General features: G+C 35.7%; 2 protein-coding genes across 2 annotated transcripts in view; both read left to right on the top strand.

Moving 5' to 3' along the window:
- Positions 1-1629: 1629 nt before the first annotated feature.
- LOC111461361 lies at positions 1630-9511 on the top strand. Its single transcript, XM_023104864.1, has 11 exons — positions 1630-1932; positions 2285-2352; positions 2797-2858; positions 2947-3096; positions 3708-3884; positions 5297-5509; positions 5963-6934; positions 7364-7635; positions 8151-8207; positions 8306-8375; positions 8792-9511. The coding sequence occupies exons 1-11, from the start codon at positions 1727-1729 to the stop codon at positions 9446-9448; spliced, it is 2904 nt and encodes a 967-aa protein (XP_022960632.1). The 5' UTR covers positions 1630-1726; the 3' UTR covers positions 9449-9511.
- Positions 9512-9741: 230 nt separating this feature from the next.
- LOC111461648 (CCR4-NOT transcription complex subunit 10-like) overlaps positions 9742-13295 on the top strand; it is a 6875-nt gene continuing 3321 nt past the window's right edge. The window contains exons 1-5 of the mRNA XM_023105248.1: positions 9742-10207; positions 11556-11642; positions 12295-12468; positions 12562-12648; positions 12714-12785. Coding sequence (XP_022961016.1) covers positions 10043-10207; positions 11556-11642; positions 12295-12468; positions 12562-12648; positions 12714-12785 — 585 coding nt within the window. The 5' untranslated portion in view covers positions 9742-10042. The remainder of the gene's footprint in view (positions 10208-11555; positions 11643-12294; positions 12469-12561; positions 12649-12713; positions 12786-13295) is intronic.

Here is a 13295-nt window from a genome sequence, read left to right as displayed (position 1 = left end):
AAAAAAAAAAAAAAAAAAAAAAAGTTACCCCACACTAAAGTAGCCCTAAGTTCATTATTTTTCATCTTTTCCATGCTAAATTATGGAAATTGTATTTTTCTATTCGATCTAAATGATTCGTGTTTGACCAACTATGCTAAATAGCGACATTTTTAATAGGCCAACTGTTCAAACTCTCCAACAATTTGGAGTAGAGAATAAAAAGTTAATAGAAAAAATAAAATCTATTTTCATTCGATACAAAATTATTTAGAAAAGAATGATACGTGGTCCAAAAAATATAAAGATATGAACCACTGTTTTTTCTTGTCTTACTAGCGGTGGCATATCCCATCTTTAGATTCTAAAATAACTAAAATATTTAATAAAATTATCACTATTTAAAAGAATTCTTTATAATGGATTGAAGCCTTACATAAAAGATTATAAATATATCGGTAGGATAGTTCTAGATAATTTTTATACGTAAAGCTAAATCATATAAACATTTTTTTTCAAAGTTTAACGATACGAATTTTTTCGTATTTTTTTACACCTAATTAAAGATATTTATGCGTGGGATGCTCTTAACATTTTATATTGGTACGAATTTTCACAAAATCATTAATATTCTCGAATAAAAAAAAATTATTTGTAAATCAGTTCAATAAATAACAAAATAATAAATATTTAGCTTTCAAGACAATATCATTCACTTCTCTTTTCTAGTTGAAATTGAAAGCGAAGGAAAGGCAAGGGTGAGGAGGGTGGGGCTAAGCCAATGGAGACAGAACGGTGACGTTTTGGATTTTGAGGGTTGTCGCCTAAAATATTCGTTTATTTGCAAAAAAAAAAAATAATAATAATAATTGGACTTGGGCCGTCGGAAGCTTAATAATGGGCCGGCTATCAGAGGGGTGGCTAAGATTAAATGAATAAATATTAAAATTTACTATTTTTACAGTTTTATGAGACGAATTTTCCACCTTTTATCTTATAAAATTTAAATAATTATCTAAACTTTTATATGCCTTCATTTTGAGTAATTTAATATTGTCACACCCTTATTTTATTTTTTTGTTAGAGTTTACGTAAAGTTATACATATTAATAATTTAATGAGTTAAAATAATAAATAAATAATCGTATCTTAAAAGTTAGGTATAGAAATATTCCGTCATTATATTGTTAAACAGAGAGTGACAAAGGATCTCTTTCACTCTTACTTTTGATTATGCCGCTCCCGTCTAAATCAAATTCCACTTCCCTCTACTTTTCCATTTTCTATTCTTTTTTTCTCTTTTTTTTAAATTTAATCTATTTGTCTCCATCGATGATTACAGGGTTGACATTAAATATTATTTTTTAATTTTATTTTATTTTGTGTTTTATCAAAAAAATATTTATAATTTTTTTTTTGAATTTTAAGGAAGGAGGCTGAAGATATATTGGTTGTTGCAAATATATAATTTTAAAATAATAATTGAAAATATAATAAAATGTACATTTAAAAGTCAATTATGGATGAAATAAATAAAATAAAAAGATAGTTATTATGAAATTGATAATCGAGTGCGTGGATTACTTATAGCTGTAGCCAAACAGGGGTGAAATATATAAATTGTTATTCCCCGCCATCTGGCTATTCCGATGCGACAATTTTTGGCGCGAAATTTGGCTTTCCTTCTTCTTGCGCTCCTTTCGACTCGGTCTCTCCGTTTGTCCCCCCTGTTCTTCACTCTGCAGCAATGTTAGATATCTTAAACCGTCTTGAAGAAATTAATACCCTGATATGTTCTGGAGTTAAAGCGAATAAATCACTTGCCTACTCCACTCTTCTACAAATCCAACAGTTTTCTACTACAAGCCATACTTCAATCGATGCCCTAGCGAAATTTTCTCGGGATTCGATTCGGCGTATCGTCTCCGACACTCAAGACGAAGACGAGGAAATGTAAGGCTTACTTGGATTCGTACTTTTCATTGTTTTCTGCTTTGTTCGAGATACTGAATCGCAGTTTGTTTTCTTGTTATTTAAACACGGTTCAGTTGTTTATTGAGATTGAGGGCATTGTGTTATTGATTTAACTAAAACTTAGGGTAGAATAAAGTATATGGCGCGGTTTATGAACTGTCTGGCTTCTTATTAGAATCCGTAGATGTGCAATTGAAGGCAGATTCTATGGCCGAGGATGTTATGTTGCTGATTCGGATTTATTTGCATTTTTTTACTCCATATATAGTATTTAATGGTCTGGAAATTGGTAGTGTTGTGTAATTTGTATTGTTTTGTATTCTTCATTCAGCGCCGCACAGGCATTGAAGTGTTTAGGATTCATAATTTATCATCCATCGATCATTGCTGCTATTCCGGGTATGTACTTACGATTTGGGGTTTTCTTACAATTCCAACTGTTTAGTGCATACCTTCTTTATCCTTTACTATCAAAGGGCCAGTCTAGAAGCACTGATCACCATTCATCAGCAAAAAGTGTTGGTGCTTGAGTAGAAATATTTGAATGCTTGCAATAGTGGGAACTGCCCATTTTATTTTACCTTTCGTATATTCAAATTTTTTTACAACTTATTGCATGCCCGCATGCATGGATACGCTGTATAAATGTAATTAGCTATAGAGACCAGCAGATAGGCAACGACCTGATATACTGATCTCAAACATCAGTACTGATGTGATTTTGAATATTTTAGTCTAATCTGGCTGGCTCTCGAAGCCTTTAACCGCAATATTGTTGAGAATTAGTATTACCTACTATATGAAAAAGTTTTCTTATATTTTTCTTTCTTATCCATGCTCCAGCGAAAGAAGCCAGCTTTATCCTTGAGTCATTGGCAGAACTAATCATTAGAACTAAACTGAAGGTTTGTTGTATCATCCTGAATGACATTTTCATCAACCACGCTGTTTATGCCCTCTTTCTAAACTCATCATCCAGCTACTTGGTTGCAGTCAGTTTGTAACTTAGGAGTCTGGTGCATATCAATTCAACAGCTCGATGCAGACTTTCTTGCTTTGCACTTCCATTCTTTGCTGTTGGCTGTTACTCACGCCCTTGACAATCCCAATGGGTCTTTGTCGACCACTTTTGAGGCTATCCAGGTAAAAGTTTAGTTCGATGACTTGTATTGGAGCTGATATGCCTTCTCTATTCTATCACGATATGAGGTAGCCTTGGTTAAAAGCTATTACGTACAGTCAAGTCCAGAGTTCAAACTTCCCTCCCCCAATTTTTTGTGTCGTTCAAATCTCTCTCCAATACTGACACGTGAGGAGTTCTATGTATCTTTCATTCGATGGATATATAAGATTTTTTCCCCCATATAAAAATCAGGATGGATATTGAGTGTTTCATGACATCTATAGTTCTAGTAAATTCACAATTATAGCTAGTCCTCTCCGAAATGACATAACAAATCAATGAGATCAATATATTAATTAAATAAACAGCTCAAGTTAAACTCATTATTCAAAATGTTAATCAGGGATAAATTGAATGTTTAGAATATATACTCCTAAACTTGCGTACTTATAAAAAGTAAGTTCGGATTGATACAGCCTAACCTGTTTCTTTTGATAAAATTCTCAATACAGCGTAGCTTCCCTGCTTTCAGTGCTTATGAAAAACTTGTTATTAGTCATGAAGCAAATGGACTTTAATTTTCTCATTCTCTTACTAATTTGTTGCTTTATCTTTTAATGCTATACTTTAGGCTATTACAAAGCTGGCAGATAAATTAAGTGATAAAATGAGAGAGTCATCCAATATATGGGCTCCTCCAGTATACAGAAGACTTCTTAGCTTCGATAAAAGAGAGAGGGATATGTCAGAGAGATGTTTGTTGAAGATCAGGTCCACAATATTACCTCCTCCGCTAGTTTTGTCCAAGGTATTCACAGATCTTTTTTCATTGCCTTCAATGTTTTAATTTTCCCTGTCAGAAACTATATTTCAGAAACGAGGTAAACTATACAACAAAGTGACAAAGGCCTCTGTACTCCAGTGGAGTAACAAAAACTTTCCACTCGGAGGTAGTGCAAGGATGAAAATTAGTGGGCACTTACTAATATACTATTTCATAAAAAAGAAAATATTCATTCCTAGTCTCCACCATGCATGTATTAGTGATTGTTAAGATAATAAACCATGTAATCTTGGTTATCTTTATGGTAGAATATGAAGAGTGTCTACATTTGTATCTAAATATCATCTCACTAGATACTTTTTTGCTCATTCTCTACTTCTTTATATGCTCCTTTTTATTGTCAAGTTACAAATATGGCTACTCTAGATAAGGCTGTTGGAAGCTTTGGCTTGAAATAAATTGTAAATTTTTCATGGTGTTTGTTGAGAAGCGCAAAGAGTTTTGCTGTTAAGTTGTTTCCTCCCCTGGAGCTGTCTGGCTAAAGAGTTTTGAAATTTAACCTTCTTTTTTGATTGATGCCAATTGGAACAATTTTAAAATCTCCTTTGCTTGAGTGGGAGAATATCTGGTCTGCTTCTCAAATTTCCTTCTGTGCGTCACTTGTACGATGTTTCTTATTTTAATACTAATTATCTTATTACTTCTCTCCAAATATGAAAAAATTGAAGAAAATGTCGTTACTCTTTATCTTTCTTAAAATGCTGTCTTAATTCACTTTGAACCCTCAGAATTGGGACTGACTCCTTTCTATCTATGACGAGTTCTTTTGCTAGAAAGATGCAGTTTTTATTTGTTATCACATTTGATATTCACAAACAGGATAATATAAACGATCTTTGTTGGGATTTAGAAAGACAAGATGTCATGGCTATCCATTAGCAGGTCTTGACAGAAGTCTGGATATTGGCTATACTATGCCATAGAATCAAACATTTGACCTCAGTCTAAGAGGTCCGGAAACAATATATTTTCATATTTGTAGATATTTTCAATCTGGAGACCTATGTTTCCTCACCATGTGAAGCATCTACAGGAGATCGTTACTAGATATTTGGATAATTCAATGAGAAGTTTCACCTCTTGTAGCTTGATATGATGCAACCAACAACCATTATCAGTTGATGGTTGACAACACAATAAGGGCAAATTAGAACACCATTCTTGGGGAAAATGAAGGTGGAAGAAAGAACCATGAGGTGCTTCCAAGCTTATCTTCTAGTTCTTTGACAAAAGCCCGGTGATAGGCCCCTTGAATATAACTGAAGTCGTTGGGCAAGGCCTATCACCTGGGTATGGTTTTAGAGGGAAAAGATCATAAGAATATGAAGCACATAATACTTAAAATGTCTTATATACTAACTTTTATACTTCAACAGGCGCTTGTGAAAGATATGAAGGAATCGTTGCTTAATGGAATGGATAAGTTATTAAATCTCGGAATGAAGGTTCAGACTATTGCAGCTTGGGGATGGTTCATCCGGATACTAGGATCTCATTCCATGAAGAACAGAAATTTAGTAAATAAAATGCTTAAAATTCCAGAGAGGACATTTTCAGATCACGACCCTCAAGTTCAGATTGCCTCACAGGTACTTCATACTGCATCTCTCTTCACATCCGATTCATCAACCTTCATAATATAAGGCTATTATAAACTTTGCCTTAAGTGTCAAGTTGGTCTGAATTGCATATTTTATGGCATGCTCTCGGAAGTAAAAAACAAGAAATTAATGACATGCAAATATAATCTACAACTGCAAGCCTTCCAGTTTAAAGTAAAACATGGGAGATTGTATAGGACTCGGTTAAACAGGATAATCATCCTTGTATCAGTTGGGCTTCTCTGAAAAACTTCTGCTCATGGGACTTTGGTAGGCTGAAAACTTGAGACTACAAGTTTGAGTGACACAGAAAATCATTGGAGAATCGTGATTATATTAGCTGTTCTTATTAAAAAGCAGATTTTGGTGCTTGATGAAAGTTATGTTATTAATATATTTGAATTTTGTTCTTGTAAAAATTTTGATGTCTTGACCTTGCAGGTTGCATGGGAAGGCTTAATTGATGCTCTTGTTCACAGTCCAACTCTCCGGTGTGAGATTAATGTGGTCAAGGGAGAGGAAAATAATCAAACGGTGCAAATATTAAATGGGAATGATTGTGAAATCCAAGCAAATGGGGTTTCAAAAAGTATAAAGCTGATCATGGTGCCTTTGGTCGGTGTCATACAGAGTAAATGTGACATATCTGTTCGCTTATCATGTTTGAACACATGGCATTTTCTGCTCTATAAACTTGACTCATTTGTTAACAGTCCATGCATGATAAAACTGGTATTAGAGCCTATTCTCGAGGCAATTTTCCGGCTTATTCCAGATAATGAAAATATCAGGTTGTGGAGTATGTGCTTAAGTTTGTTGGATGATTTTCTGTTGGCAAAGTGTTCACACATGGATAATGATTTAACTGTCCCGTTATGCTACAAATCAGAAGCGACACTGTCCGAGATTGAATACCAAGAAGCTGGTAAAAGGTTTTGGAAGCAGTTTCCTATAAGGTGGTTGCCATGGAATCTAAATCAGCTGGCCTTTCATTTAAAGATGATTTGTGTTATCTCAACTTCAGCATCAATGGAGACCTTCAGCAATGAGAATAGGACTTTCGCATATGATACTTGCCAAAGGTTATTTAAATCTGTCTTAAAAGGAGTCCAATTAGAGCTCAAAAAGCCGTCTGCGAATTATGATGATGTTATGCTTGGTTTGAGGGAAATTTTAAGATTTTTAAGATATCTGTCTGATAATCTAAGTGGCGATGGCTATATTCACCATCATTTACATTATGCTATCCTCCACTTTATTCGGGATGTCACCAAGGAGTTAGAACCTGCTATACTAGGATCCCCTCTTTATGAGGTTGAATTAGACTTCAAGGAAATGGATGGAGTCCAATCAGTCAATCACATCAGCTATGCACAAGTTCTTGGTGTACCGTCTATATCTTACATGGATAAGGTATCACCTATAGTTTATTTAATTGTAATGTACAGTTCAGTTGCAGTTCAGTCTACTTCGACAATGTGCCTTACGGATTGTATCCTAAAAGAAATGCACGAATATTTCAAACTTGTATTTTCTTCGTTCATACCTCCAGATAGTCTTCTTGCAGCTATTTTAATTTTGTATAAAAACATTGTGCCCACTAGCCTGAAGATATGGATAGCAATAGCAAAAGGTTTGATGGAGAGCAGCAATATGAGGAATAATATCCCGTTGAAAACAAAGTCAGAAACTGAAGGGGTGAATACCATATGCTATCTCCTCTCTTACCCTTTTGTTGTATGCTCCTCCAAAATATTGTGTGGCTCCACACTGGAGAATCTTGTGCTTGAATCTGTTGTCCAAGTTTGGAAGTCGCTTTATAGTTCTGTGAACACATTGCAGCTTGACAGTTCCACGAGTATCTGTTTCAATGAGGATTTGGCTTCTATGTTAAGCAGATGCCTCAATGATCAAAGCATGCCTGGGTGTGGGAGTGAATCTTGTTCAAGTTGTGAAGGTTTTAGTGCTGATTTTCTCTCGATATTTGTTGACATTGTCATAAACATCTTGAAAGGGCTTCAAAGTTCCGAAATAAGATCAGGTAGAATTACGAGAGAAGACAGTAACTGTGAAAAATCCTGCTTCAACAGTCCTAGCTTGAGATTGGCCGCCAGGTAAATGCAAACACTACTCGCTTGATTATATTGAAAGACCAATAACAAGTCGTCATGTACTTATTCGCTTTTATTTGAATAAATATGCCTCATATAAAGGAATTTATGATGATGATTTCTTAGGAACTTAAGTTAATTATATAATCATGCCGTTAGTTTCATGATACACACACACACACACACACACACACACACACACACACATTTTTCATTTCTTATAATTTTGAAATAGATACTGATTTGGATTTCATTTATTCAGCTGAAAGGCTGCGTTTCTAAGAATTACGAGAGTTAAAATGAAAACTCTAGTCCTATGAAATCTTTGCTTGTAGAAGCTTACAAAACTAATCTTCTGGAATATATGTGTATTTTTTGGGAGAGGTTAATGTGGCACCTATAGAAAACGCCATATAAAATCACAATTAATGTAACAAGCCATATTAATCTGTTCTGTCTCTGCATGGTGTCTAATCCTTAACTCTTCTTAACTCTTCAGTTTCATGTTCCTGGTACAGATTTATTGAACTATTACAGATAAAGCGAGGAAAAAATTCATCACATTGGCTTTCCAGGTATTTTGGAACAATTATTGCAATAATCTGCTTGTGCAAGTTAATTCCTCTTTGCATTTTACTTGCGTTAACATCTCACCCTAGTAAGGATGTTGCAGAGTATTTTCAGCATTGGCTCAATTCGTCAGCTGCCTTCACTTGAAACAAGATATATTTGAGTTCGTAGAGGTACTTTAATCTATTTTCATCCATCTGATCCAAACACATTGCAAAACACGCGTGATTTATTTGCATATCACACGAACATCATGGCTATGTCAGTCATTGGGATCATGCATTTATTGAGGCATATGATAGGAATGCAGGATTAGGACTTGTTCTCATACTCTTTTGATTGTGGTGGTGATTTTGATCATGAAATGTTCATTTTTTATACTATATTGCAATAAATTTCACTGTCGACATATATCATCTTGATATGGGTGAACTGTGCTCAAGAATTCACGACTTGAATAACTGGTTTCTCATTTTTTTTCCGATTGGTGATCATGATCCTGGAATTTTCTTCTTTACGCCTTGGAGTTTTAAACTGTTGTACTTAGTCTCTTTACTGACATTATTTAACACTTGCCTTTTATTACCAGATGATATCCTCGCCATTGCTTTTGTGGTTGACCAAAATGGAGACATTGGAAGAAGGCATTAACAGCCAGCTTCAAATCCTGTGGGCTGAAATCATTAGTCATTTGCAAAGGGGCCGTCCTTCATTAGTCTTCGACTCTGCCTTTCTGAAGCTTTTGGCACCTCTACTCGAAAAAACTCTTGACCACCAAAATCCCTCAATTTCAGAGCCAACCATTTCTTTCTGGAATTCCTCATTCGGTGAACATTTAGTTGCACGCTACCCACAAAACCTGCTTCCTATACTGCACAAGCTATCAAGAAATGGAAGAATAAAACTCCAGAAGAGATGCTTGTGGGTGGTTCCACAATGCCCTGCAAGACAAGAAGATGCCAACCCTCCCTTCAGCCACAGAGTGAGTGCAACATCCATCAGGAGCTCAAAAAGAATAGAACTAATGACAACTAATAATCAGGACAAGCACAAGGAGGACATCCCCGCTTCCAATTCAAAAAGGAAGATGGAATTAACTCAGCATCAGAAGGAAGTAAGACGAGCTCAACAAGGTCGGGCACGGGATTGCGGTGGACACGGCCCGGGCATTCGAACTTACACAAGCCTTGATTTCTCACAAGTAGTTAATGATTCTGAGGAGAGCCAGGACACCCAGAATCTATAGACTCCATAAGCTCACACAACTGAGCCATGTTGTAAATGTACAGAACAAAATTAATTTTTTTAATTAATTAGTTTGGTAACGAATCTTAATTAATTAATACCATGAGAATTAAATTTAAAAGGCCATTTTATTAGATTAGAGATTTAAAATTAGTGGATAATTTTGTGAATGCATTAAAATAATAATAATAATAATAATAATATGGAAGAGGGGCGCGAGTGGCTCGAGTCAAACTGCTTTCTCAATTTAGTTGACCATTTGACTTTAGTTTTTATTTAAGCTTACTCTCTCTCTCTGTCTCTCTCTCTCCCCTCCTTCCCTCCTTCGAAATAGACGCATTTCAGCTAAAACAGAAGAAACCAGGTGTCCTCCTTTACAATTAACCCAGACTTTAGGGTTTCAAAACCTACAACTTCCATTGATTTCCAGAATTTTTTTCCATTTCGTAGTTCATAATCTCTCGATTTTCTTCTATCGCATTGAGAATTTTGAACTTCGAAATTTTAGGGCTTCTTTCGCCTCGCTTTATCCGTCACCTCATTTCCTTTTTTGCAACCTGGCCCTTGATTTTGTTTCTTTTATTTGGATCCATTAATGGACGCTCGTGATTCATCTTCGTCGGCCGCTGAGGACGATGGAGCTCTATCCGTCACTGCCGCTCTTGCAAAGGATGCTGCATCGCTTTTCCAATCGGGCAAGTATGCTGGGTGTGTAGAGGTTTTGAATCAGCTGTTGCAGAAGAAAGAAGACGATCCTAAGGTTTGATTTCTTGCACCATAATCTTATTTTGTTTGATTGTTTATTTATTTATTTATTTTGCTGAGGATTTCGTTAATTCGTTGTGTGTATGTGCAGTTGCGGTTTAGTGTTTTGAATTCAATGATGCGAAATGTTGAGCTCAGAAATAATATGTGGCGCTTTTTTCCTCTCGATTTCCTCCTTAGCGAATATCGAGTTTTTGAATTATTTGTGGATTAACATACTAAAACTACGTGCAATTCCGTTGTATCATTTAACGACGCCTAGGCTATGCTGAGAGGAAATGAAAATAGGGTGTAATTTTCAGTGAATGTTATCATTTTCCTTTGGTTTTATGATAATTAGCAAGATTTTAGGTTCGGGTGGTAGCATTTCTGTTCATACACTCTTTAATTTCTGTTTATCACTGGTCCATTTGAATGTTAATCCTTCTAGTCATAGAATCGTTACCTAAACCTCTGACGTGAAGGAATTTTCCCAAGCAACTGATGGCCCTGGAAAATATTTGGAACAAGCAATTGTGATCAACTCCGCTAAAGGCTCCATAATCATTTAAGGAAGATTGGTTTTACAAAATACCGTATCTGCCCCTACTCATTCTCATCCCCAAATTCTATTCTTACAATATCCTGAGCTTTTCATTTTCGAAGTAGGAAGAGAAATCCAGAGGAAAAAAAAAAAAAAATGTAATCATGACCCTGCCAAGTGCTAATGGCAATGAGAATTTTGTTGTTTTTGTTAGTCTTTCCAGTGTCCATTCAATATAACTGTGATCAAATGTACATTGTTGGCAAAAAGAGCGTTGAGTGACTTGGATCCTTCCTTCAATTATACCTGGTTGCATATTTAGAGAGTGGCTTCAGATCCAGAATGAAATATGATATGTGTTATGGTGACTCTTTTATTATTGTTTTTGTTGGGCTGAGGGTCAGGTTTGGGATGAGGTTGCCTAGATACCTCTACCATACTTATTTTTTAGTTATTTAACCACATAAGTTTTAGGCAACAAAATCGTTAGTTTTCAATATTTAATCAATTGGCACTATTACAAATATTTTGTTTTTTAGGTTTTTAGCTTGACATATTCTAATGGGATGTCTCTTGATATACATTTGTTTGGATTCTTGGTGAACGTTGATTTTCTATGTCGATTTTGACTTCAATCCAATCTTTAGGACTGCATCTTTTATAAGGAGCTTAAGGATATCTTGGTGTCAATGATTTGTGTTACTAAACAAGTTGGTTACATTGGGTTTGGCTGCCTATCTATTTTAATCTTGATGCTTCATTTGGCACTTATTTGAAAAAAACAACCTGTTAGCACTTCATATATAGATGTCTTTCTCAGGTGCTTCATAATATCGCCATTGCCGAATACTTGAGAGATGGTTGTTCCAATCCGAAGAAGTTGCTTGAAGTATTAAACAATGTCAAGGTATGCCGTTAGCTCCAAAGGGTTCATGTGTACTTTGTGTTCCTGTTTATTTTAACTGCCACAGTATTTATGTTCCTGGTAATGTTTTATTATTTTCCTTCCTTTTGGAAGAGCTGTTGTTAATCACCTCAATCCATTACCTACCATAATTGAATTTCGAAGTTCTAATTTTTAAAGATCTTTTAAATCATTGATTTGGCATAGGAGACTCATTATACATTTTTCTTATTTTTGGACGCCTTGTTCAACTACAATAAAAATTCCGTTCTTAAATGAATGATATTACCAACCTCTTCACTATATGTAGGAGTCTCTTTTTGTTTGTTTCATCAATGTAAAATCTTGGTTAAAATACCATTTTGGTTTGTAGCTTGGGTTTCGTTCCATTTACTTTCAAATATCCAACTTTAGTGCATGTACTTTCAAATCTTAATTCTAGTCTTTGTTATTAGTTAATGTTGATTTCTTTTTATTTTTATTTTTGATACTATAGTTACTTCATTCTATAGTTCTTTGAGTGAAACTTTGAATAGAGAGAACGCCATAATACTCCCCCCTCTTCCATATTACTTTCTTGGTATTTTCGGCCATTGCATAATGATCTGCAAATACTCATCTTTCTGCTAATTCTTGTGTGGATGCGCTTGTTCAGAAGAGAACCGAGAACCTCGCAGTTTCATCTGGAGAACAAGCAGATGCTTTTAACCCTGAAAATAAGAGTACTTCGGGTAAAGGAAATAATGTATCTGCTCATCAGACTGCTACCAACAATGCTAATATCGTATACATGGATGAGTTTGATGCCTCCATTCCTACCCTAAACATTGTAAGTTAAATGCAATAGGGAAGAGAAACTAATTATTTGAAGAATTTTTTTATTATTGGTCTGATCGTGACAATTTAAAATGTCTATTTACAGGCTATCGTATGGTTCAATCTTCATGAATATTCAAAGGCATTAGCAGTTCTTGTACCTTTATATCAAAATATTGAACCCATTGATGAGGTACTGAAGTTTATTCATTATATTAGTGATTGGAATTTTCCTTTAATTATGCTATTGATATGCAGACAACGGCTCTTCATATCTGCTTTTTATTGCTGGATGTTGGATTAGCCTGCCGCGATGCATCATTATCTGCAGTAAGTAGCCTTGTTAGAGTTTTGCCTATCGTTTGCAGACTTTAAATTTCAGTAGTCTTGTACTGTCAAGTTTTAATATGTTGTTATCTTGTCCTATAATTTAGAAGGATTACATGTTTTCATGTTTGTTTAGCTTTATCAAATTTCTATAGGAAATCTTTTAAGTAATATAGTTACAAACGGCCCAAGCCCACCGCTAGTAGATATTGTTCTCTTTGAGCTTTCCCTTGTGGGTTTCCCCTCAAAGTTTTTAAAATGCGTCTGCTGGGGAGAGGTTTCCACACTCTTATAAAGAATGCTTCGTTCTCCCCAACCGATGTGGGATCTCACAATCCACCCCCTTTCGGGGCCCAGCGTCCTCGCTAGCACTCGTTCCCTTCTCCAATCAATGTGGGACTCCCCAATCCACCCCCCCCCCCCCCCCCCCCCCCCCCCCCCCCCCCCCCCCCCCCCCCCCCCCCCCCCCCCCCCCCCCCCCCCCCCCCCCCCCCCCCCCCCCCCCCCCCCCCC

Source organism: Cucurbita moschata, unplaced genomic scaffold, assembly GCF_002738365.1.
Source record: "Cucurbita moschata cultivar Rifu unplaced genomic scaffold, Cmos_1.0 Cmo_Scf00025, whole genome shotgun sequence".
Classification (NCBI taxonomy): Eukaryota; Viridiplantae; Streptophyta; class Magnoliopsida; order Cucurbitales; family Cucurbitaceae; genus Cucurbita; species Cucurbita moschata.
This window is presented reverse-complemented; position numbering and strand designations above follow the sequence as displayed.

Bases quoted from the DNA above. Each gene is read 5' to 3' on its own strand.
- LOC111461361 (XM_023104864.1), top strand. From the start codon at position 1,727: ATGTTAGATATCTTAAACCGTCTTGAAGAAATTAATACCCTGATATGT. The intron at 2,859-2,946 runs GTTTGTTGTATC...ACTTGGTTGCAG, and splicing joins TCATTAGAACTAAACTGAAG to TCAGTTTGTAACTTAGGAGT. The intron at 3,885-5,296 runs GTATTCACAGAT...ATACTTCAACAG, and splicing joins CTCCGCTAGTTTTGTCCAAG to GCGCTTGTGAAAGATATGAA.